Genomic DNA, 25,173 nt, shown 5'->3' on the forward strand with positions numbered 1-25,173 from the left:
GAGCTTCCCCTTCAATGCATTCGGAGTCTTGTAATGTAGAATTTGTGAACATTTAATTAGTGGTATCAGGTATCGCGACTCTTAATGGTACTTCAAAGTGATTGAACGCAAGGTTCAAATGATACCCAAATGGAATCCCATGTTAGGTTTTCTTGCCATGTGCATATAATCAAGCATGATGGAAGGAAGATTTAACTCCTCAAAATCAACCAGTTTTCCATGAGAAATAAATCTGTCGCAGATACCATATAATGTTTTCCATTCGAGGAACTAGTACCGTATTGAAAAATTAAAAAGTCAATTGAAACTCACCTTTAAGATACTTTTTGGGTACTCCAGCCCTTTTAACTTCACCACGTTTTATGGCAAGTTGGGTAAATGCGGCAAATGGCTTGCACCCTTTAATAGACCTGATTCTAGCCTATGTCACTCCTAGAATGATACCTAAAATTTCCTCATTCAAGCTTATTTCCACTTCTTTGACAACATTTGTAATTCCCCCATCCTCAAGAAATTGCATTTTTAGTAGAATTTATGCACCTCAAGTTTATGAAAGTATGGGGCAGGGGGTTCAAATAGATGTACCCACTCTTGGATTGTAACAACATTAATAAGTGTTGCTATACCAGGCTTTGTCAGTATGTCTGAAGCAAACACTCTTCCTTTCATCACCTTTTGGACTTTCATCTTTTCAATCCTTTCCTCCCTTGTCATTTATGGTTCTCTACCGTAAACCTTGGGACCATAGGTCCCTTTACGGGTTGAACTTCCATATTCCCTTTGTCTTGAGATTTTCCCTTTTTTTTTCTTGGTTCGTTTTGCTGGAGATTTCCTTGGTTTCTTTTGACTCCCTTTGGATTATACCCTCACATCCTTTGCTTCCCTATGACGTTTGGCCACATATTTGGCGACATCCTCAGATTGAGTTTCACTGTTGTCAACAGAAATAAGATTTGCAACTTGCTCCTATTGTAGGATTCATTGTGCCCTTTGACGCCTTATCTTTTCAGTTTGTGCTGCATTAGCCACCATGGCACTAACTAGCACCTTTGAGTGACACTCCTTGTTCCATATTTTCTTTTGCTTGCTTTCACATCTATCATAGCCACTTTTTCCTTCCCTTTGGGTTTTCTTTCTTCTTCACTATCAATACGTGTATACACGGCATCATCAGGAGTGACTGACACAACATTTCATTTAAGTCCTTCAACATGTGAACTATTTCCACCCCTTGTCCCTGGCCTACTCCATATCAAGGGCACTTCCTCCTCTTCCTTCCCATCCATATCAACATCAAAAGATTTGGGAGTTTTGTTAAAGATGGGTTGACTTCTAGAAGGGACCTTTTCAGGAGACTTAAGGCTTCACTCAATAGTGGTGACCGAGAATCGCCTCTAAGCGAGGCCAAACTCTGGATAGCCACCAACTCAGTCTCTGCTATAAGAATACACGACTCTGGACCTCTACCTTCAAGTAAATCTCCCTCAAAGAGTCTTTCAAACATAGTCGATGAGACTGCCATTGACGCACCTTCTACATATTCAGGTACTGGTTTAAGACTAGGCTTTGCCACAGATTTTGCTTTAGAGGTTTGAAAACCTCCCTTAGATAGAACTAATGTTAGAGAACAGGGTATTCACCCGATCATCGGCAAAGTAGAGCCATCTCAACTCCAGTTAAGGTATGTTAGAAATATCTTAAGTTCCATCTCCACATAGGGGAGTCAATGGTGGCTCTTCTAGAAAGGGAGTAAAGAAATCGAATGAACTAGGGTTTTTGATTTTTGGGGAGATTGGAGCTTTTGAAGAAGTGTTAGATTTAGACATTGTAACAAAAACAAGAAAAAAAATAAAATTTCTTAGAACAATCTAGAAATATTGTTCAAGAAGGAGTTTAAGAAAGATTTAATGATTTGTTTAGAAGGAAAGAGGGATATTCAAAAAAAAATAAGGGTATAGGGTCCCCAACAGTGTTGATGATTCATTTAAAAGTGAAAAGCCCCATAAATTGACATGATGAACGAAACAAAGACACGTGGAAGTGATGTTGACAATTGACTGGGTAGCAGAAAATGATACTAACCTTTGGAGGACCAGGTCCTTCCTTTTGTTTTGTCAACTTAGTTTTGTGTGATTGAATCATCTTTTCAGCTAAGCTCACCATGAGTGTATACCTGCATTAAGGTACAAGGAGTGAATTCTCAAGTAACTAGTATTAAAACAAATATAGATACCTTTCCTCCTAGACATAGTCAAATAAGAGCTTCTTGAGTAACCTTGTTCAAAGATTATGTGATCTTGTGCATTCCCAATCTTAGACTGTTTTTCATGAAGCTTTCTTTACTCAGAGGATTTGTAAAAATATCTACTAGCTGATCTTCAGTGTTGCAAAACTTCATCACAACATGTATCTTCTCAATAATGTCCCTCAGAAAATGGTGCCTCACATCTATGTATTTTGTCCTCTTGTGTTGGACATGATTCTTTGCCATATTTATTGCACTAGTGTTGTCGCACATGACAAAAATAATATATTTGAGTATGCCAAAATCTTTCAATTACTCCTTAATCCACAAAATTTATGCACAATATGAAGTGTCAGCCGCATACTTTGCATTAGCTGCAGACAAGCTACTGAATTTTGTTTCTCGATTCCACAGGAAATCAGTGATGATCCCTAGAAGTGTCCTATCCCTGAAGTACTTTTTTGATCCACCAAGAATCATGCATAAGAAGCATCGACATAGCTAGTTAGATAAAAAGTGTCACCTTTTGTGTAGAAGAGGACCAGGTCCTGCGTTCCCTTCGGGTATCTCTAGATTTGTTTTTGCTGCTTTCAAATGCGACTCATTTGACGATGCTTGAAATCATGCGCACATTCCCACATTGAAGATATGTCTGGGCTGCTAGCATTAAGATACAAAAGTTATCCCATAACACCTCTATACATGGTTTGTTTGACTTCTTTACCCGTTTCATCTTTGTCAAGTCTTGCACTTGTACTCATGAGAGTGTCTAAAATCTTTACATCTAGCATATTGAACTTATTGAGTAGCTCCTTGATATTCTTCTATTGGCAAATAGAAGTGCCTTGAGAGGATTGTCTGATTTGCAGTCCAAATAAGATGTAAGTTCACCCATCATGCTCATCTTGAACTCACTGCTCATCAGTTCAGCAAACTCCTTGCATAGACCATCTGAGGTTGTTCCAAAAATTATATCATCAATACAGACCTGCACAATCAACAATTTTTCCCTCTAGATTTAAGGAATAAGGTGTTATCAACTTTGTCTCTCTTAAACCCGTTTGTCAGCAAGAATTTGACAGTCATTCATACCAAGCTCTAGGAGTTTGCTTCAGACCATACAAGGCTTTGTCCAACTTCAACACATGATCAAGCAATTCAGTATCTTCAAATCTTGGACTTCTTTCTTCATATTTCCATTCAGGAAAGCAGTTTAGACATCCATTTGAAACAGTTTGAATTCTTTGTGAGCAGCAAACACAATCAAAATTCTTATCACTTCTATTCTAGGTACAGGAGAAAAGGTCTCATCATAGTCAATCCCTTCCTCTTGGTTGTATAGTTGCACCACTAGTCTTGACTTCTTCCTAGTGATAGTCCTATGCTCATCAAGTTTGTTTCTAAATACCCATCGTGTTCCTATAATAGTTCTATTAATTGATCTGGGGACCAGGTGCCACACTTTGCTTTGTTCAAACTGATGAAGCTCCTTTGGAAAGTTCCGATGCATCTAGAGGACTAGAAAGTATGGATGGAAACATTGATCTGGTCCAGATGCATCTGGAGGACTAGATCCTTTGGAAAGTTCTGCATTCTTTTTTTTTTAATTTTCTGTGCCAATTCCTTATATTTTATCAGTTCTTCAACCTCATGATCTACGCAGTTTTCAATCCTTATTCCAGACTCATAAAATTTGACATGCACGTTTTCTTCTACACAGAGGGTTCTTTTGTTGAATACTCTATATGCCTTGTTTGTAGAGGATTACCCAAGAAAAACCCCTTCTTCACTTCTGGCATCAAACTTCCCCAGATCATCCTTCCTATTGTTTGGCATAAAGTATTTGCATCCAAATGGCCTGAAGTGTCCAAATGAAGGTCTCTTGCCATTTAGCAGTTCATAGGGTGTTTTCTTAATCACTGACGTGATGAGACACCTATTTGTAACATAACATGTTGTATTCACTGCCTCAGCCCAGATGTTCATAGCAAGTCCTAAATCAATTAGCATGGTATTAGCAATTTGTATCAGGTCCTGTTTTTCCTTTCAACCACCCCCATTCTGCTGGGGAGTCCTTGGTGTTATGAAGTTGTGAGTGATCCCATTTTCTGCACAAAATTCTTCGACTTGAGAGTTCTATAAATCTGTGTCATGATCAGATCTGATGCTCCCAATTTTGTAGTTTAGCTTCGATTGAATAGCCTTGGCGAAGATGATAGGTTCCATCTGTCTAATCTTTTGTTTCCAAGAACATGTTCCACGTATACCCGGAGAAATCATCAAGAACAACAAGAATGTGTTTCTTACCTCTCTTGTTCTGGATTCTGACAAGTCCACACAAGTCTATATGAAGGAGTTTAGAAGTCTAGTTGAGATGACTCGTTTCTTTGCTTTAAAAGATGACTTAGTTTGCTTTCTTTTTGCACAAAGATTATAGACTTTATCATTTGTAAACTTCTGCTTATGCAAACCACGAACCAGGTCCCTGTAACAAGTTTGTCCAACAACGGAGAACATACATGACCCAGACGTCAATGTCATAGATCGGCATCATCTGCTTGAGCACTTACACATGCAAGGTCATCATTTTCAATGGAATCCAAGTCAGCTACATACATATTCTTGATGCTGGAAGCAAACATAATCACCTTTTTAGTCGCACTGTTTGTGACTATACATTTATCCGTACTGAATTTACCTCATTTCCTCTATCACATATTTGATAAAAAATTATCTAAATGACTATATTTTTTGAATGAAACATGTATGATTTCTAGCATCAATGTCTACATATATTGACATAAAGTTGATATAATCTTGGTGTTTATTTTCTCACATATGTATGGTATGATTTATGTATCCATATGTACATTTAACATGACGGTATGAAAGTATGCAAGAAGCAAGAATGATGATAGTGCAATTAGTGAGAGTAAAGTAACTAGAACTGTTGCGAACAAATTTGGTGGATCCTGCATGGCAAATGAACATGTTCCGGATATAACAAATTATCCCACATCAAGATTACGGAAATTAAATTTGAAATAGTTGAGTTCAGCTTAGACTCTTAAGTATTATATGATTTACAATTTTTGGATGATGTATATTTCTTTTTACTAAATAATTTGACAGCAATGTAATATGTATTTTTTTACATTGTCGAATTTATTCTTCCCAGATTTATTCTAGTTGGATATCAATTTCATACAATTTTATTTTTTAATTTGTCTAAAGTTTTCAAGTTGGAGGCCAGTTGTATACCAAATGCATATCAATTGGATTCAACGATAAATAATTTTAGTTTGTCTAATTTGATTTGAAATCTCAATTATATCTTTTTGTTTCAATTTTTGCTTTGAGATATCAGTTGGAAATCAAATGGACACCAAGTAAAAATTATATGAAATAGTTTTAGGTTGGCTTACATTGTATCTAATTGATCTCCAAAATTGAAAATTAAGAATGACAGTAAATTGGTGTCCAATTTGTATATAATTAATATCCAACGAGAAAATTCTAAAAGAGACTAAAAATAAAAAATATATGAAGTTTGTATCCACTTTGTATAAATTTAGGAAGAATGAATCTATAATGTAAAACAATGATAATAATATATTGTTCTAAAAAAAAGTAGCAAATTTTTTTTACCTTAATTACATCTGGTTTTAAACCTTTTTCAAGTAGGACACCCAAATGAATACCAATTGAAAATTACATTAACTAGTTTTAATGGGACTTCAATTGCATACCAAATGGATAACATTTCATATTTATATTTGGTTTGATTTTTTCAGTCAATACAAATTGCATATCCGCATTACTTTTTCAATTTTTCACTATATATTTGAAAAATAATGAATACACAAAAATGATTAAGTAGTACACATAATAAATGTTCTGAAATTATGTTTCATTAGCTTAAAAGACAAAATAAATCAAAACATTAGTTTGTCACAATTATAAATGATGACTTTTTTTTGTGCAGGGTAATTTCAATATGTCTTCCTGTTGTGCCCTCTCGGTGAACTTGTCGTATTTACTAGATCACTATATAGTCTAGATGATTCACAAATAATTTTCTCCACCTGAAAATCTACATATTTGCCTGTTCTATCAAAAATCACTATATCAGTATTACAGAATACAAAGTAAAAATACATATGCTATATCAGTATACAAAATTCATACAATTTTTATTCACATTTTCTACACATATTTCATGCCAAAAGTCATCACTTATTCATAGCAGAATCAGAACTGTATATCAAATTCATTCATTATTATGCCCTCAACCATTCAAATAAAAAGGCTAAAAAAAAGTTCAATCACATTAGAATCCAATAATAATTTTTATACACACTTTTGATACATATTTCATGCCAAAAGACATCGCTTATTCTATAAGAATCGTGCTAGTATAATACCCAAAAATAAAAATAAAAAAACCATTTTAATTGTTATTTTCTAAATAAACAGAATACAAAATTAATTCCATCAACATGTCCAAAAGTCATTCCAAATAAAATTACATTTTTTTTACACTAGAATTGTACCAAAAAATATTATATATTGTTAATATATTTGGTATAACTAGTATACCAATTCCAAAAAAATTTCATGCGATTTTTTAAAATTAGAAACATACCAGAAAATGAAAAATGATTCAAATAAAGAATGAACAAATTCAATGTTCATATCAAAACCGATCAGTCTACATAAAAAAATGTTATTAATTAAAAATATTGTACACATAAAAATTGAAAATAAAAATAAATATCACTGTTATTTTTTTCATTTTATTTGTAATTGATCAAGAAACTTTCATTCACAATTTCATAGCATTTTACTGAATAGGGCAGTATTATTTATATATGCCAATATTAAATGAAATTTTCAGAATTAACACTAATCTAAATGATCTCATCTACCACCATACTTTACTAATATTGATAAGAAATCATCAATTATAAGAAAATAAATTATTGGATAAAAAGGAATAGGAATCAGAAGACAGTAACGATAAGAGAGAATAATGAGAAGAGAGAAAAATTGTGGGAAAAAAAACCAAAATTTGTTTGAACGAAATTAAACAAGTGAGAGAAAATGTCAATTATTGTTTTGAGTTAAACAAATTAAAGTATTTTATTTTTATGTCTCTGACTAATTATCGCTAAAAAAAAATTCAAATTAATTACTATCAAAATATCCGTTTTGAATTTATTTATTTTTCAAACTAATTGGTTTTACTGTTATTTTAAATCATTTTTTAATTTAGAAAAATGTTACAACCTGTAATTATTTATTGTTATAACTTAAAAGATAAAAGAACAATGTCAGAACTTATAATCATTAATCGTATATATGTCAATTATGAAATTTTCACCTTTACTGAATAGAGAGAAGATATAGATAACTAACTGTGAGCAGCAAAATGCAGTTCGGACAAATGCTTGTCAAAATTGACCAGCTCTATCTTCTTTTTCATTTAGAACGGGATATCTAATTAAACTTGTATGCACCTTAACTATTCTATCAAATAAGTACAACCTTCCACATCAACTCATGTACCACAGAGATAACAGTCTATCAGAACTTAAGTAGATGAGAAAAAAACACGATGAATGAGTTGGGAGGTCTTATGTGTAAATAATCAAATGTTTCCCTCCCAACAGTTCAAATAAAATAAGAAATTGCATTTCAACAAAAGTAGGGCCATGGAACGTGCAAAGATGAAAAAACAACTTAGTATGATGCCCAACATAATCAACTACAAAAAATGCTCTTCTCATGATCTGATAAACAGGGACTAAGGAAGATATTAAATAGAGCTTTATTCATGTCGGTCTCAACGTGATCACTAAGAAACAAAGATGGGTGTTTGCACATGTAAAAGCTACATGGACCATAAAAATCAGAAACTTGGCATTTCAAATCCATTGACTGTGAATCCACCATCAACCGCTATAACTTGCCCGGTAATGTAAGATGCCCCAGGTAAACATAGATAAGCTACCAGGGATGAAACTTCTTGAGATTCTCCAGGGCGTCTAAGGGGAGTTCTAGATATTACTCCATCCAAAAATGTTTTATTTTCGAGCAACTGCAATAGAAAACCATAAAATTCAGAAAAATTTGGAGAACATGTGGTTAAGTGATAGATTATATAAACATAGAATACAGCAAGTGATAGTCTTCTCATTGCTTTACATATAAAATCCAGAAGCATCCTCCACAAGAAATAGAATTAACCCCATTTGTGAAATGAGTTATCAACATACTTTGTAAATACATATAACCAAAAAAAATACCTACTCTTCAAAAAACACAGCAATCCTAACATATTTCTCTAGACAAAAAACTAGGAAAAAAACAAAATTTTCCGGACACATTCAGGGGATTTTATTTTCTAGCAAAAAAGATATTAATCAGAGATATTTCCAAAGTTATTTGCCGCAACTCAAAATATTTCAATACAGTCAAATATGCTTGACAATATAAGAACAAGAAATTGAATAAACTTTATTTGCAGAAAGAAAAAAGTATGAATATATATGAAAATGGTTGAAGAATAGATCTAAGGCATGGAAAAGCACAAACACTGTTTCTCCATGTGCAATTCCTTTTCCAAATGAACAATAGGAATCATGACATTTTTATAGATACAGGAATCCAACTATCCAAGTGCTTTAGCAATTTGCCACTTGTTGTTTACTAAACATCCACCTTAAATGAATGCAACAGGAACACAAGTACTCTTAACTAGAGGTCTCATGGGAATGGCGAAATCCCTGGTAGGGAGCTCTTCCCCCTTTTAATGGGCTTACGTGGCACATATCCAAATTAACAGGGCAGTTGGTTGCAGAAAATGGATTTTACACCTAAGAAAAAAATCCTACAGATGATGTACATAATGAAATTAGTTAGTTATCATAAAGTTCATGACAGAAAGTTGTTTTCACACTTGTGATCCACCATGTAAGGTCATGATAAAAAATACAAAATCCATTTTACAATACATATAATTGTTGGAGTCTGTAAGTCAGATGATTGCTAAGCCATGTACTTGTGCAATGGCTGTTCTTCAATGTGGCCTATGCCACTTTGTGTAAAAGGCAGGCATAGTCTTGGTAAAAGGCAAAAGAATAGTTCACTATGTGCTCAATGTGTGGCATGCTTTATATTTAGTTTCTTTATTGTGAACATTAAGATCTCCTAAAGGCCAGTTTGTGAGCATGTGATGCAGTCTAAACTACATTCTCTGCTCGGGCCTCAGAGAAATCAAAGAAATGTTTTGCCTCAGGTAAACTTCCAATATCTATATCTCCAATCTGCAATTACTTGGGCAACGAGATTCATGAAATCAAATTCATACGCAAGGTCAAGAATATTACATGTTCTACCAAAGACGTCTTTATATACCACGGGGCAACACCATTAACCCGAATGTTATCTTTTGCCCATTCACAAGCCAAATTTCGCGTGAGCTGATTTATTGCCCCTGAAGTTTGTAAGAAAAAAATAAAAAATCTCAGCAATCTATCTTCAATTGTTCAAGGACTTAAAAGAGTGATTGGATGAGTACAACTAACCTTTCGTTGCTCCATAAATAGAACCACTGGACAGGTGCACCAGACCAGCAACAGAAGAGATAAAGACAACCGATCCATTTCCAGATGCTTTCAAAAGAGGGTGAGCAAGTTGGCACAGATGGTATGCAGATTCCAAGTTGGTAGAGAACAGATGGGCATATTCCTCAGCACTGTAATCGGTGGTGGGCTTCCTAATGTTAGTTCCCACATTGTTTATCTATGGACAGAGACAAGCAATAACGCAGTTCAAAAACTTTACACTGTTTGAAAATGAGGGCATCTAAAAACAGAAAGCATACACGTCCAAGAGCACCGGATTCAGATTGAGAATGCAAAAATTTCTTTTCGAACTTTTTCTGGCACTAATAACTAGTAATAAAAATCCTTAAGAAGCTTTAACGTTTGAAAGCACATGTAACACCACCATTCTAAATTAGAACCTTAACAATCACATATAAAGTCTGAGAAAAAAAATATCTAAGAATGAAAAGAATATTAATGCTACATAAGCTCTATATATCAATATTTCCTATTCTTTCACCATTAAATCAGAGACTAACCATAGTCGGAACAAACGAGCTCTGCAAATACTAAGCTCTAACATATGTCGAGAATAAATTAAATAATAAAAATGTGTCGGTTCTAGGGCTTTTAGATGAAACGGTGTCAACTGACAAAGGTCCTCAAATTGAATCTCAACTACACTACACCCATATCAAAAAGAATTTCCACATACTTGGCTGGCACAACACTACAATACTTTGTTAATGTTACATGGAATTGATTATTTTGTATAGAGAGAGAACTGACAAGAATGTTGAGCTTTCCGTCGAAAGCTGCGGAGACATTTTCCATGAGTTGAATTCTCTGTTCCCTAGAAGATGCATCGCAAACAGAACCCTTGACTTGAAGGCCTTTAACCGCCCACTCTTGTAAGCGTTCGTTGAGCTCTGCCTCATTTCGTGAACAGGTGTAGACTGTGGCACCCAGTTCCGCTAATTCCTCAACAACCGCATGCCTAAAGAGAACACTCATCCAAATTGAAACCCAGAATCATAGAGTAGAAACTTTTAAAAAGAAATTAAGGTATTGGAGTTGCCTTTACCCGATTCCTCGTGTTCCACCGGTAACGAGAGCGGTAAATCCAGAAAGAGACCATCTGGAACTGCCTGCAGCCTTCGCCGTTGACATACTACTGCTTTCTAGGGATTTTTAAAGAAAAGTGATATTAAGGTTTTAAAATAATACATATTTAATATTGGATGTAGGTGATAATTATGATATTAATGATTAAAGTTTGTGGAGTTGTTCTCAAGTTAATAAATTGATAGTTTGGTTTACTGAATTAAATGAAGAGTAAAAGGTAATTTAACAATATCTAATTTAATCAATTTTTGGTGTGGATTAAATGAGATATAAAATGGTAAATTGACTATATCAAACCTAATTTAATCAATTTTGGTGGAAAAATATCGAGTAAAAAGAAAAAATAAAAGCTTTCTTCCCCGATTCCAGCTGTCGTCTTCGTCCTCCTCTTCTTCTTCTGTTCTCTTCTTTGCTTGCTTGCTTTCCTTTCTTCCTGCTCTTCATCTTCCTCTTCTTCTTCTTCTTATTTTCGTACATTGCGAGATTTCGCTGGTAGTGCTTGTGCTTTCTTCTTCTTAAATCAGTTTTTACCTAATCTGTAACTGGTGGACCAAATTTCATTTTGTTCAATTGGAATTAGTGCATAAGCGTTATACACCATTGTTTCTGGTAAGTACAATTAATAGTTATTTAAAATCAATTCATTATCATCTGATCTGGGTACTTGTATTTTATTCAATAATTTACATTCGCATTTCGAACATATTATTATATATGTTGCAACAGTTGACTATTATAACATATTATAGTCATATGTAACAACATGTGATTTATTTTCACAACAGAACATTCATATGTAGCAAAATATGACTTACATCTCACAACACAATAGTCATATGTAGCAACATGTGATTTATTTTCACAACAGAACATTCATATGTAGCAACATATGACTTAATCTCGCAATCGAATAGTCATATGTTGCTACATATGATATAACTAAAAAATGTATCAACGTGTTGATTTATTTTTCATAACAGAACAGTCATATGTAGCAACATATGTCTTACATCTCGCAACAGAATAGTCATATGTTGCTAATATGATATAACTAAAAAATGTAGAAACATGTGAATTATTTTTTACAACAGAACATTCATATGTAGCAACATATGACTTACATCTCACAACAGAATAGTCATATGTTGCTACATATAATATAACTAAAAAATGTAGCAGCATGTGATTTATTTTTCACAACAGAACAGTCATATGTAGCAACATATGACTTACATCTCGCAACAGAATAGTCATATGTTGCTACATATGGTACAACTAAAAAATGTATCAACAAGTTGATTTATTTTTCACAACAGAACAGTCATATGTAGCAACAGATGACTTACATCTCGCAACAGAATAGTCATATGTTGCTACATATGATATAACTAAAAAAAGTAGCAATATGTGATTTATTTTTCACAACAGAACAGCCATATGTAGCAACATATGACTTACAACTCGCAACAGAATAGTCATATGTTGCTACATATGGTATAACTCAAAAATGTATCGACATGTTGATTTATTTTTCACAACAGAACAGTCATATGTAGTAACATATGACTTACATCTCGCAACAGAATAATCATATGTTGCTACATATTATATAACTAAAAAATGTAGCAATATGTGATTTATCTTTGACAATAGAACAGTCATATGTAGCAACATATGACTTACATCTCGCAACAGAATAGTCATATATTGCTACATATGATATAACTAAAAAATGTAGCAACATGTGATTTATTTTTCACAACAGAATAGTCATCTGTAGCAACACATTTTGCTACATATAATCATTTGTCGCAACATGTACTTTTAAATAATGATTACGTGGGACTGTGCTTTTAGATATATTAGATGTGGCAACATGTGCAACAAATGTTATTAGATTATGTCTTTGGTTTAATAATTACGACTCTTCAGTTCACTCTATTGAAACGTCATGTCTTGCAAAATTTCAAAATTGTTGGCCTTTATAAGAACACAAGAAGGGAGAGATAAGTCAAAAGTTGTCTTATCTTCTTCTTCATTCTCAAAAATGGCTTCAACTAGTTTAAACCTCTTCGAATCCCTCTCGACTGAACTAGTAATTCTTATCGTTGAAAGGGTTGTTTCTACTTTCTAGAAGATTTAGTTAGTGTTAAATTATGTTCTAGGTTCCTCAATGAAGTTGGTAATGAACATTCTGTATATGAGAAGGTCACATGGCCAGCTTTCCCACTGAACCTACATGGACGACGAATCAACATGTCGTGTCTTTCATGAATATTTTCATTGTATCGGAGAACTTAGAAGCCTTATGCAGAAAAGGCGTGATAATTTTACTGTTTTTAGTTTTTTTTCACTTTGCATCAATTTATTTTGTAATCTTAATGTGTTGTTTCTTTTATAGTTTAATTTCTTCAATCGTAATGATCCAACTGCACTGAGAATGGTTAAAAAAGCAGCAGAAGGTGGTCACCGTGGTGCAGAGTATGTGTTTTCCGTAATTTCAATATTTGAAGGCGGTATTTCCATGAGAGAAGGTTTGATGTACATTGCCAACATAAAAAAAACCATGTCAGTAATAGTGAAAAGATGTCCACACTATTTGCGGTGCATTTTAAATTGAATGTGGGTGAAAGAACTTAATATATTGGGTGTAAGACCCATTTGTTGCACCGTGCATCAACCCCAACAAAATGACCGCAGGATTGGTTGACCCAGAGGAAGTGACGATGAAGACGATATTCATTGTGAATTGTGTATTTATGATTTAGAACTAAATTATCTAGTTAAATTTCTTCTGCATACTACTGTGTGGGAATAATTTAATTTAATATGTGTTGAAGACGATGTTGATTTTATTTTTTTTGTATTTATTTTGAAATTATATATGTGGCAACATATTATATTACTTATGGTAAAAATGTTGTCTTCACTTGTTTCATACTTATTTTCAAATTATGATATAACAAATTATGGTCGTACACAACACTCTTCATTGTTATACCTTATTATTTATGATTATTTATGTTCTAAATCGATTGAATCATCTATTAGTGTCTCCTTGATTTTTCATCTGGAGCAACATATGCAGTTTCTGTTGTTAAATTCACAAAATATAACGAAACTGTTGCAACATATAATTATAACAAATGACTTTTTGAGCTTAATTCAATTAAATTGTCATGTAATTCGATATGTAACATCAATATATAGTCCTACAACATGTCTAAGTAACAAATTATGGTCGTTAACAACACTCTCCATTGGATTATAGCAATTATATTTATGAAGACAATCATCTCACTGGTTCATCATACATTGTCCTAGTAAATCCATATGATAGTTATATAACACCCTTCTAAATCGTTGTTCCAAATGTTATACCTTATTATTATTGATTATTTATGTTCTAAATCACTAAAATTTGGTTCAAATTTTCATTTTTCCTTTGCTAATCGATCGAATCGTCTATTAGTGTCTCCTTGATTTTTCATCTGTAGCAACATATGCAATTTCTGTTGTTAAATTCACAACATATAACAAAACTGTTGCAATATATAATTATAACAAATGACTTTTTTGGGGCTAAATTCAATTAAATTGTCACGTAAGTCGATATGTAACACCAATATATAGTCCTACAACATGTCTAAGTAACAAATTATGGTCGTTAACAACACTCTCCATTGGATTATAGCAATTATATTTATAAAGACAATCATCTCAATAGTTCATCATACATTGTCCTAGTAAATCCATATGATAGTTATATAACACCCTTCTAAATCGTTGTTCCAAATGTTATACCTTATTATTATTGATTATTTATGTTCTAAATCACTAAAATTTGGTTCAAATTTCCATTTTTCCTTTCCTAAATTGATTCAATCGTCCATTAGTGTCTCCTTGATTTTTCATTTGTAGCAACATATGCAGTTTTTGTTGTTACATTCGCAACATATAACGAAACTGTTACATATAATTATAAAAATGACTGTTTTTTTAAAGTAGCCCAATTATAAGCAAAGCCCATTCTGTTTAACAAAAAGTAAAATAGGCCCAACCCATTATAGAATACGTTTTCATTTTCATTTCAAGAATAGGGTTTTCAAATTTTTCATCTTTGCCGCTTCAGTTTTGGCGCCTTTTTCAAATCTAATTTGATTTTCTGCCAGTCACACTTCTATATTTGATTTGTTGTTGGTTAAACCAAATTTTGGTACTCCAATGGTATAATGTCAAATGTTATACTAAGTCGAATTGGTGATGATGAAAATAATACTATGTTGAATGTTAAAATGTATTGCAAACATGGAGATCTACTTTCAATGTAAACTTCATGGTCAAAAGACAATCCAGGTCGCAGATTTTGGTCTTGTCCACGATATCGTGTATGTGTGTTTATTTCTAAAATATTTTGGAGATTTCAGATCTCTTTATTTTTTTTAATTATAATTTATTTCTTTGTGGCATTTTAGGAGAATTCATGCAACTTCTTTAGATGCAGGGATGTGAAGATGTTGATATACGATCCAAGATCGTTACTCTCCGATTGGCGAACAAAATTAAGGAGTTGGACACTGTTGATGAAAGTCATATCAAAAGAAGTACCAAATAGGGGATGAAGGAGAAGAAAAAGACCAAATATTGTAGCATCTGGAAGCTAATGTTGGTGTCCTTTGTTTTTTTCTTGTATTTTTAAGCATTACCAAGAATAATTTCGTAGAGAATATAAAATTATTATGTAGTTGTGTACAATCAATACAATTATCATAGTAGTGGAATTAAATAGACGTAGTTTTGCACTCCCGATCAAACAACAAATTATTATGTAGTCGTGACGGACGAATGTTGCGATATACGCTTCAGCTGTAGCAACATATGACTCAAATATTGCTACATCTAATCATTCGAAATAACATATGACTCACATGTTGCTACATATAATCATCAATGGCAACATATGCAACAAATGTTGTTACAGGCGAATCATTTGTAGCAACATATGCTACATGTTGTGATGGACGAATGTTGCGAGATACGCATCAGCTGTAGCAACATGTGACTCAAATATTGCTACATATAATCATTTGTAGAAACATATGATTCAAATGTTGCTACATATAATCACCTATATCAACATATGACTCAAATGTTGCTACAGCTAATTCGTTTGCAACAACATATGCCACATGTTGCGACGGACGAATGTTGTGATATATGCATCAGCTGTAGAAACATATGACTTAGATGTCGCTACATAAAATCAGCTGTAGCAACATAGACTCAAATGTTGCTACATAAAATCATCTGTAGCAACATCTAACTCAAATGTTGCTATATGTAATCACATATACGAACATATTACTCAAATGTTGCTACATATAATCATCTGTAGCAACATATGACTCAAATGTTGCTACATATAATCACATATACCAATATATAATTCAAATGTTGCTACAGTTGATTCATCTGTAGCAACATATGCCATATGTTGTGATGAATGAATATTGCGATATACGCATCAGCTGTAGAAACATCTAACTCAAATGTTGCTACATATAATCATCTGTAGAAACATATGACATAAATGTTGCTACATATAATCATCTGTAGCAACATATGCAACAAATGTTGCTACATATAATCAACTGTAGCAACATCTGATTCAAATGTTGCTACAGGCGAATCATCTATAGCGACATATGCCAAATGTTGGGATAGAAAAATTGATAAAATAAACATTGTCTTTAATTACAAGCATAATATCAAAGCCTTAAGCACTGACATATTATCCCATTAGCCCAAATATATTGCATCCGTTCAATTAGATTCACATAACAGTGAACTGGGTGGATGCAATTCTATCCGACTAATCAAGTGCTCAATGAATGCAATGGAATATGACCCGCACGCTGCTCCCCTTGCATTTTGTACCATAGGTTCTATTCGGACATTAAATTCTCATGGTTGAGTGAGAAACTTCTCTGGAAAATGATTCATTATTCCACTCTGTTTTAGCAGTTTAGGTAGCAACTCGAAGACATGTTGTATGAGTGTGAAAAACTTGTCATTTTCCGTAACCACCAGGTTGCAGTCATAAACATTAATCAATCCCTCGTGCAAGAGAATCTAGACAGTCACGAAATGATTACCCAAAATGTTCATGACTGTCAAAATCATGTTCGCATTAATCCAATCCATGCCTTTAGGAGTTGGCCTAATAGCCCTGACATATCAATCATATCATCATCCCATACAAAGTCATCTAGTAAGTGACTCATGCTTTTACGACCAGACCTTGTTGCCTCATCGTTAATTTGATTATATCTATGTAGGAAGTTCATACAGAAGTTGAGATCCAGGATTCTATCTCTGGGATCATGGTAGTGCGGTATTTTCAATGCCTCTGACGCATGAGGTTAAGGATTTCGTCAATATACTTAAATAAAAAATAATATTAAATAGTTAGGAAAAGTATTCACTGAAAAGACATAAGAAATAGTTAATAATATAAAAACCAGAATTACCCAGTCTTCCCACCAAACTGTTAGGCTTGTCATGTTCCTGAAATCTTGACCGGTAAAAACATGCATGTCATATTCCATTCGAATATCCTTTCACCGGTCACCTTAATTACTCCTTCTTTTTCAGCTACAGAGGGACGCGTATAAATATTCAACTTTATATACTCCGTCACCTCTTCCTCTATTACGGCCCTTGGAATTTCTCCAAACATCTTCCTCTTCAAATTTTGCGTTGCCTACACAAATGATTCTTTTCTCCGCTTGGCCTTTGGAGTACATGCACGTCGCACATTTTTTGTTACAATGCCCTTCACACCTCTCTTATTTTTTAAATTCATTAACATCTTCACTCAATTTTTGTAGATACATGATAGAATCTTTATCATATTTCTTACACTTCTCACAGAGAAAGCCACAACATCGCCTACAAGAGGTATCCCCTTCATGTTGTCCTGCACCAGCACAAACACCAACACCATCATCAACATCAACACCATCATCAGCATAAAAAACAACTAATTCATTACTGACTTTATTAGGAACTCTCTTTCTTTTGATGGTTGTTGCTCTAGCCAACACTATTTTAACTCTATCCACAACGGGATCAAAAATGGTTTCAACCAACCCTAGAGTTATTAGATATGACATTTACAATTCCTCTTCTATTGGGGTAATCCATGGTTGGACAACCTAAAATAGTAAAAGAGAGTCATGAGTAAGAACTTTCTGTTGCTACAGATGAATTTTCTGTCACAACATGTGTCACAAATATTGCTAAAGATGAATCATCTATAGCAACATGTGTCACATGTTGCAACACATGACTCGTCTGTAGCAACATTTGTGTTGCGACATATTCCACAAATGTTGCTACAGATGAATTGTCTGTTGCGACATGTGTCACAAATGTGTGTGTGTGTGTATATATATATATATATATATATTGATTTGGAAGCTGAAGATTTTTATGAGAATATTGATTGAAGAACTGATCATCTAACTAGGAATAAAATTATGAAAAAGAATAATTGTTACTATTATATCTGCTATGTTGTTGTTCTCCTTAAATGTTTTTTTTGTTAAGGCGTTAAGTCTTATTAATTTCTACTTTTTAGTATAATTTTCTTAATGTTTCTTAGGTTAGTTTTGTCATATTCTTATAATATCTTTTATTTTTATGAAGAATATGAAAATTCCCCAGTCTTCAGTTGAATCCAAAATCAACCATGATGATATATGTCTTATATGATAGTGCCACAATACATACAATTTTAAGAGAAAAGAAATATTTCTCTTATTTGATTATGAAAGAAGCTAATGTTAATATAATATCTAGTAGTACAAAACTAATTGAAGGTTTCGAAAAAGCTAACTTAGTACTTATCAGAGGAACAAATTTAATAATCAAAATGAAGCATTATATTGTAGTAAGTCTCAAAGAAACTTATTAAGTTTCAAAGACATTTGTCAAAATAACTATCATATTTAGACTACAAGTGATGAAAATAATAAATATCTTTATAGTGTTACAATGATTTCGGGTAAGAAGTTTGTACTTGAAAAGTTACCCGCTTTTTCATCCGACTTATACTACACAAGTATTAGTATGGCTGAAACACATGACATAGTAAATAAAATATTTACTAAATCAAATGATTTTATTATTTGGCATGAGCGATTGAGTCATTTTAGTTCTAATATGATGCACAAAATAATTGAGATTTCACATGGACACTCATTGAAGAACCATAAAATTCTTAAATTTAAGAATTATCTTGTGCTGCATGTTCTAAAGGCAAATTGATTACTAGTTCATCAGAAATCAAAGTGGGAATTGAATCTCCAGCATTTCTGGAACATATACAAGGTGATATATGTGGGCCCATTCACCCATCATGTGGACCATTTAAATATTATAAGATTTTAATAGATGCATCTATAAGATGGTCATATGTGTGCTTATTATCAATGCGCAATGTGGCGTTTGCAAGATTACTTGCTCTAGATAATAAAGTTAAGGGCACGATTTTCAGATTATACAATTAAGAAAATTCATCATGATAATGTTGGTGAATTTACATCCCAAGCTTTTAATAAATATTGTATATCAACTAGGATAACAGTTCAGCGTCCAATTGTTCATGTTCATACTCATAATGGTCTAGCAGAATCATTGATTAAACCACTCCAATTAATTGCTCCAATGCATGAGAACAAAACTTCCCATTTCATAATGGGGTCATGCTATTTTACATGCAGCATGTCTTGTGCGGATTAGACCGACAAACTATCATAAAATTTCCCTACTACAATTGAATTTTGGTCAGGAGCCGAACATTTCCCATCTAAGAATATTTGGATGTGCTATATATGTTTCAATTGCTCCACCGCAAAGTTCAAAGATGGGTCCCCAAAGAAGGTTGGGGATATATGTTGGGTATGAATCTCTTTCGATTATAAAATATTTAAAACCTATGACTGGAGATTTATTTACGGCAAGATTTGTTGATTGCCATTTCGATGAATCATTATACCCAACATTAGGGGAGAAAATAAGCATCTGAAAAATGAAATAGATTGGAATGCTTATCACTATCTCATTTAGATCCTCGTACCAACAAATGTAAACATGACGTTCAAAAGATAAAGCATTTGAAAAATATTGCATATCAATTGCCGATGCATTCACTGACTTATCAAGAGTTATAAAATCTCATATTCTAGCTGTTAATGCTCCAATTCAAGTTCACATCCTGATAAGACAATTAATTAATACAGATAAATGTAAATCACAAAAATGTGGTAGTCCAATTGGTTCCAAAGATAAAAATCCTCAAAAAAAATAAAGGAGCTAACGATCAAGATGGTCATAATATGAAAGAACTTGCTCAAGAAGAGCAAGGAGACATAATAATTGATGAAACCTTAAAAGAGGTTCAGACACCTAAAAATAATGAAGAGATCTCAATAAATTATGTCTCATTAAGAAAAATATGAAACCAAAATGATATAATTGTTTACAATATTTTTTCTTATAATGTTGCAATAGAAATAACGTACAAAATGAGGATCTTGAAGAAAAATATGTTGAGGAATATAGACAGAGAAATGATTGTCCTAAATGGAAAGATACAATTCAAGTTAAATCAACTTCGCTTGAAAAACGAAAAGTTTTTTGGACCGATAGTCCGAACACCTGAAGGTATAAATCCAATAGGGTACAAATGGGTCTTTGTGCAAAAACGAAATGAGAAAAATGCAGTCGTAAGATATAAACCATGACTTGTAGCATAAGGATTTTCACAAAGACCTAGTATTGATTATATGGAGACATATTCTACTGTGGTGGACGCAATCACATTTAGGTATCTTATAAATTTGACAATTCATTAAAAGCTTGACACGCATCTAAGGATATCGTTACAGCCTATTTATATGGCTGACAACAACATTTTTATGAAAATTCCCGATGGATTAAAAATTACTTCAATATATAAAGATTCTCGGGGAAGTTATTAAATAAAACTTCAAAAATTTTATACAGATTGAAACAATCATGACGCATATGGTATAATCTCCTTAGTGAATATCCATTAAAAAAATGTATAAAAATGACCCAATATGTTTGTGTGTATTTATCAAAAGGTCTGGATCTAAATTTGTCATTATAGTTGTATATGTTGATGACTTGATTATCATTGGAACTCGCGAATAGCTTTCAAAGGAGATAGAATGTTTAAAAAAGAAATTCAAAATGAAAGACCTTGGAAAGACAAAATTTTGTCTTGGTCTACAAATTGAACATTTTACAAATGGAGTATTAAATCATCAATCAACATATACTAGAATATTTTAAAGAGATTTTACATGAATAAAGAACATCCATTAAGTATCCCAATGATTGTGAGATCACTTGATATTAATAAAGATCGATTTCGGCCTCATAAAAATGACGAAGAACTTGTTGGTTCTGAAATACCATATCTTAGTGCAATTGGTGCATCCCCTCATATGCTTAACTCATAGATCATAGATAGAAGTTCATCAACCTAAATCATGTAAAGAATCCATTCACATGAATATAGCATATGTAAAGCATCATCTAGTTTAGGGTCATGAATACACCATTCAAGGCCCCTCTCTTTACTAGATCTTCATACATGTGTGTGTATATACATACGTGTGAGCAAACCTTTTACATAACACATTAAGTCACACAAGTTAATATACCAATGCATGAGTCTATAGGCATAACTATATGAGCAATCATTTCATATAAATCCACTAATACACTATGCGCATTTATACTTCATCCTTTCATACACATCATATTCATAACATGTTCATATATTCATCTTCCATATACAAAGAAACCAAATATAGGAACTATCCTATCAAGATACACATGTGCAATGTATAGACAAGGTTCCATACCCTTTCCCATACTAGTACGCCTATCAAGTCATCCTAGCAAGGAATACATAATATACTTCACATACATATACTTTACATGTATAGTAGTAGACACTATGACCTATACTACTTGTAACATGCAAGTAAGTGAGAGTGTGTGTACGTTGGTCAACATGATCACACAATGGATATCAATTACTCCTTGAGGCAGCCACGCTCTTAAACGACATTATACTTACGAGAACATACCACACAACACATAATAGCATAGGGGGCAAGACAATATAAACATTATAACCAAGGCTCCTAACTTTAGCTATTTACACTTTCATATGAGGGGTACATGGTTAGGGGCTATTAAACTTTTTAACGCATCAATGACAGAACCTATAAAATACCCTAACATGAATATACACATGCTCATACGATAGCCACACAACCTAGATCACAACTAGACAGGAAGATAGACACAATTACATCATAAGGTTATCATCTAAATGTCCATATCATATATTCATAAATTTGCCTTCAAGGTCATGGTCAACACATATATAATGACAATAAATTAAACACCACCACCATAAGTGGAACATACAAAACAATGCCATTTAAGGCTTCATCAACATCACTACAAAGAAATAGAGTAGTAGAAGAGTAGAAGGAATAAGCATTATTACCAATTTCTCACCCTTTGATCATCATTGATCAACACTCCTTATTCATAAATAATTCAAATATATTGAAGTAGCTAAATGTACTTCAAACATATAAGAAACCATGTACAAGTCCCTACAAGATTATACTATAACATAATACAACACATCAACATACTAGGAAAGTAGAATAACAAAGATCATTAGCTAATTTCCCTTGCATTAATTTAGATCATATTTCATACATATTATGAGTCTAAGGCAGTAGCTAAACCTACATTTAACCATATTGAAATCATAATTACATACCCTCAAGATTAAGGTTACAACATAGGCATTTAGGCTTATCCATTTGCTAGAGTATAGAAGACTTTACCAATACTATGAACTCTCTAAGGCTTTGATCATCATTCATATTTTATAAACAAAACACTCATTAGGCAGTAGCTAATTTGATAGGAAATCAAGAAGAAACCATGCTTGATTTAACAACTCAAGATCCATCACACACTTAGGTTTTTGACTTCATACCCTAAAGGAATCTAGATCAATTCATGCAAGCCTTTATTAGATTGTTCATTAAGGATTTATACCTACAAAATTCACCCATTATATCACCCTAAAACGGTAGCTACAGTAGTTCGTGCATAATCAAAACTCTACACAACCGATGTCACAATGGACTTCAAGGCAACATATAGAAACATAGGCTATTCATGTAAATAACAACATATACCATCACTTCAACGTAATAGAATCATAATTCAATTGATTAAAAATCAAGATCATAAGGCCCATGCAAGGCTAAATCGTTTTGGTGATGGAGCATGGGTTCATCATGCAATTGGATTGAAAACCACTTCCAAATCAGTAGATAATCATAAATAATTTCATATTATGCCTTTTAAATCATTTTGTTTGATCATATATTTTTCTTTTGAAATCTTTGAGAATGACTCTCTAGATGAAAAGATAACTAGAGATGAAGATCATCATACCTTTGTATACTTGAAAATTTCTTAAACTTTATGATTCATCCATGGAAACCCATCTTGAATCTGTTCTTGAGCTTCACCAATGGTGGTTTCTAGAGAGAGTATTTTTGGAGGGAAAGGTTTTAATCTTGTGAGAAGATTCTAAAATGGGGTGATCACGTTTTTGATGACTTATATATACCCAAAAATATCTAAATAAACCTATTATAGTCAGTTTAGGACGTGGGGTGTGAATTTTTCCGTTCACCCCTTTAATGAAACAGACGCAGGTTGCAGTTGCAGGTCACCTGCGACGATGGCAGTGACGGGGCATCGAGGCCTTGATGGGCCGTGCCTGGCCTCCCTCATTGGGTACTTAGCCAAATAATGCTTGATACCTGAACAATTCAAGTCCCCATCGATGATATATTCTCAACGGGCCGTTGGTGGACCAACGATTAATCATTGGGTCCGTCAATGGACACTACTTAGGCAATGTCTTAGGCAGCTTTGGGTCCATCTTTTGGGGCCTTTTGTGGGGCCCTTTTGACGTCGTACCCAGAAGTTTCAAACGTTATTACACACCTTAACATGTTATAGACCTTCCACATAAATTTCATCCAAAATAAACACCTACAAGATGTCCAAATAGCCTTGTCCACAACATGACATACGATGAACATTATAGGGGCTATCTTTCGAATGCCTTGGACGTTCTTGGGCGTTTGACCTCCAAACTTCACGAAACTTCATATAGAAAAATTAAACATTATTTTAAACCATTTTAAAAGACTTATTAGTCTCCTTTTATACAGATTTAGGCATGCATAGACACATGAGGCACATAGCGACTAGTTGTCGAACGTCTTGGTCGTCCATTGACGTTCGACTTCCAAATCACTTCAAACTTTGTAAACTGCCTAAATATCATATAATAAGATATTTTAGAACCTTAGATCTTGAAACACATAGATCCACATATTAGGCATCTAGGTGACTTAGTCGTCGAACGTCTTAGTCGTCCCTTAACGTTCGACTTCCAATACCTCTAATATTTTAGATACTGACTATATACTATATTTTAAGCATATTTAGGACATTATAAATTTAATAAAAATATTTTAGTATCTAGACACCTTATCTCATTTTCGGGTTCTTACAATATCCCCAATTGGGAACATTCGTTCTTGAATGACACTTAGGGATCTTCAATCACAACAAGGACTTCAATACATATAAGAGCAGTTCATAACATTAATAACATCGTCAAGTAATTTTAGCACTCAATGAACACAAGCAAACAAAACCTTTACTCACTCACTCTTTAATGCATCAGACAAAAAGATCCTTTTCATGTTTATAGGAGAACATCCTTCTCCTAATCATAACATGATCATTACATATCAATTCATATCAAGAAAATCTTGAAAAGCTACTCATAGGCATATAATCACTTATACTCAAAGTTACTTAAGCACTAATACTTCAATGGACATAAACTTGAGTTAATTAAATCACAAAGATCTTCATTAGTTAGACCTAGTTCCATAAATGTCATACTTAATCATACCATACTTAGTGGTGTCCATGGAGGAATGTCCTTCTCCTCAACACATTTACATGTAT

The 25,173-nt window shown here is 33.2% G+C and overlaps 1 protein-coding gene across 1 annotated transcript; it reads right to left on the minus strand.

Moving 5' to 3' along the window:
* Positions 1 to 8,061: 8,061 nt before the first annotated feature.
* On the minus strand, positions 8,062 to 11,096 carry LOC101267296 (tropinone reductase homolog At5g06060). The gene is made up of 5 exons (XM_004235215.5): positions 10,940 to 11,096; positions 10,645 to 10,852; positions 9,835 to 10,051; positions 9,637 to 9,743; positions 8,062 to 8,345 (listed from the first exon to the last, which is right to left on the minus strand). Exons 1-5 carry the CDS (start codon positions 11,023 to 11,025, stop codon positions 8,157 to 8,159), a joined length of 807 nt encoding a protein of 268 aa, XP_004235263.2. The 5' UTR covers positions 11,026 to 11,096; the 3' UTR covers positions 8,062 to 8,156.
* Positions 11,097 to 25,173: the final 14,077 nt, after the last annotated feature.

Source organism: Solanum lycopersicum, chromosome 3 (assembly GCF_036512215.1).
Source record: "Solanum lycopersicum chromosome 3, SLM_r2.1".
Lineage (NCBI taxonomy): Eukaryota > Viridiplantae > Streptophyta > Magnoliopsida > Solanales > Solanaceae > Solanum > Solanum lycopersicum.

Bases quoted from the DNA above. Each gene is read 5' to 3' on its own strand.
- LOC101267296 (XM_004235215.5), bottom strand. From the start codon at position 11,025: ATGTCAACGGCGAAGGCTGCAGGCAGTTCCAGATGGTCTCTTTCTGGA. The intron at 10,853-10,939 runs GTAAAGGCAACT...TGTTCTCTTTAG, and splicing joins GGTGGAACACGAGGAATCGG to GCATGCGGTTGTTGAGGAAT. The intron at 9,744-9,834 runs GTTAGTTGTACT...TACAAACTTCAG, and splicing joins TATTTATGGAGCAACGAAAG to GGGCAATAAATCAGCTCACG.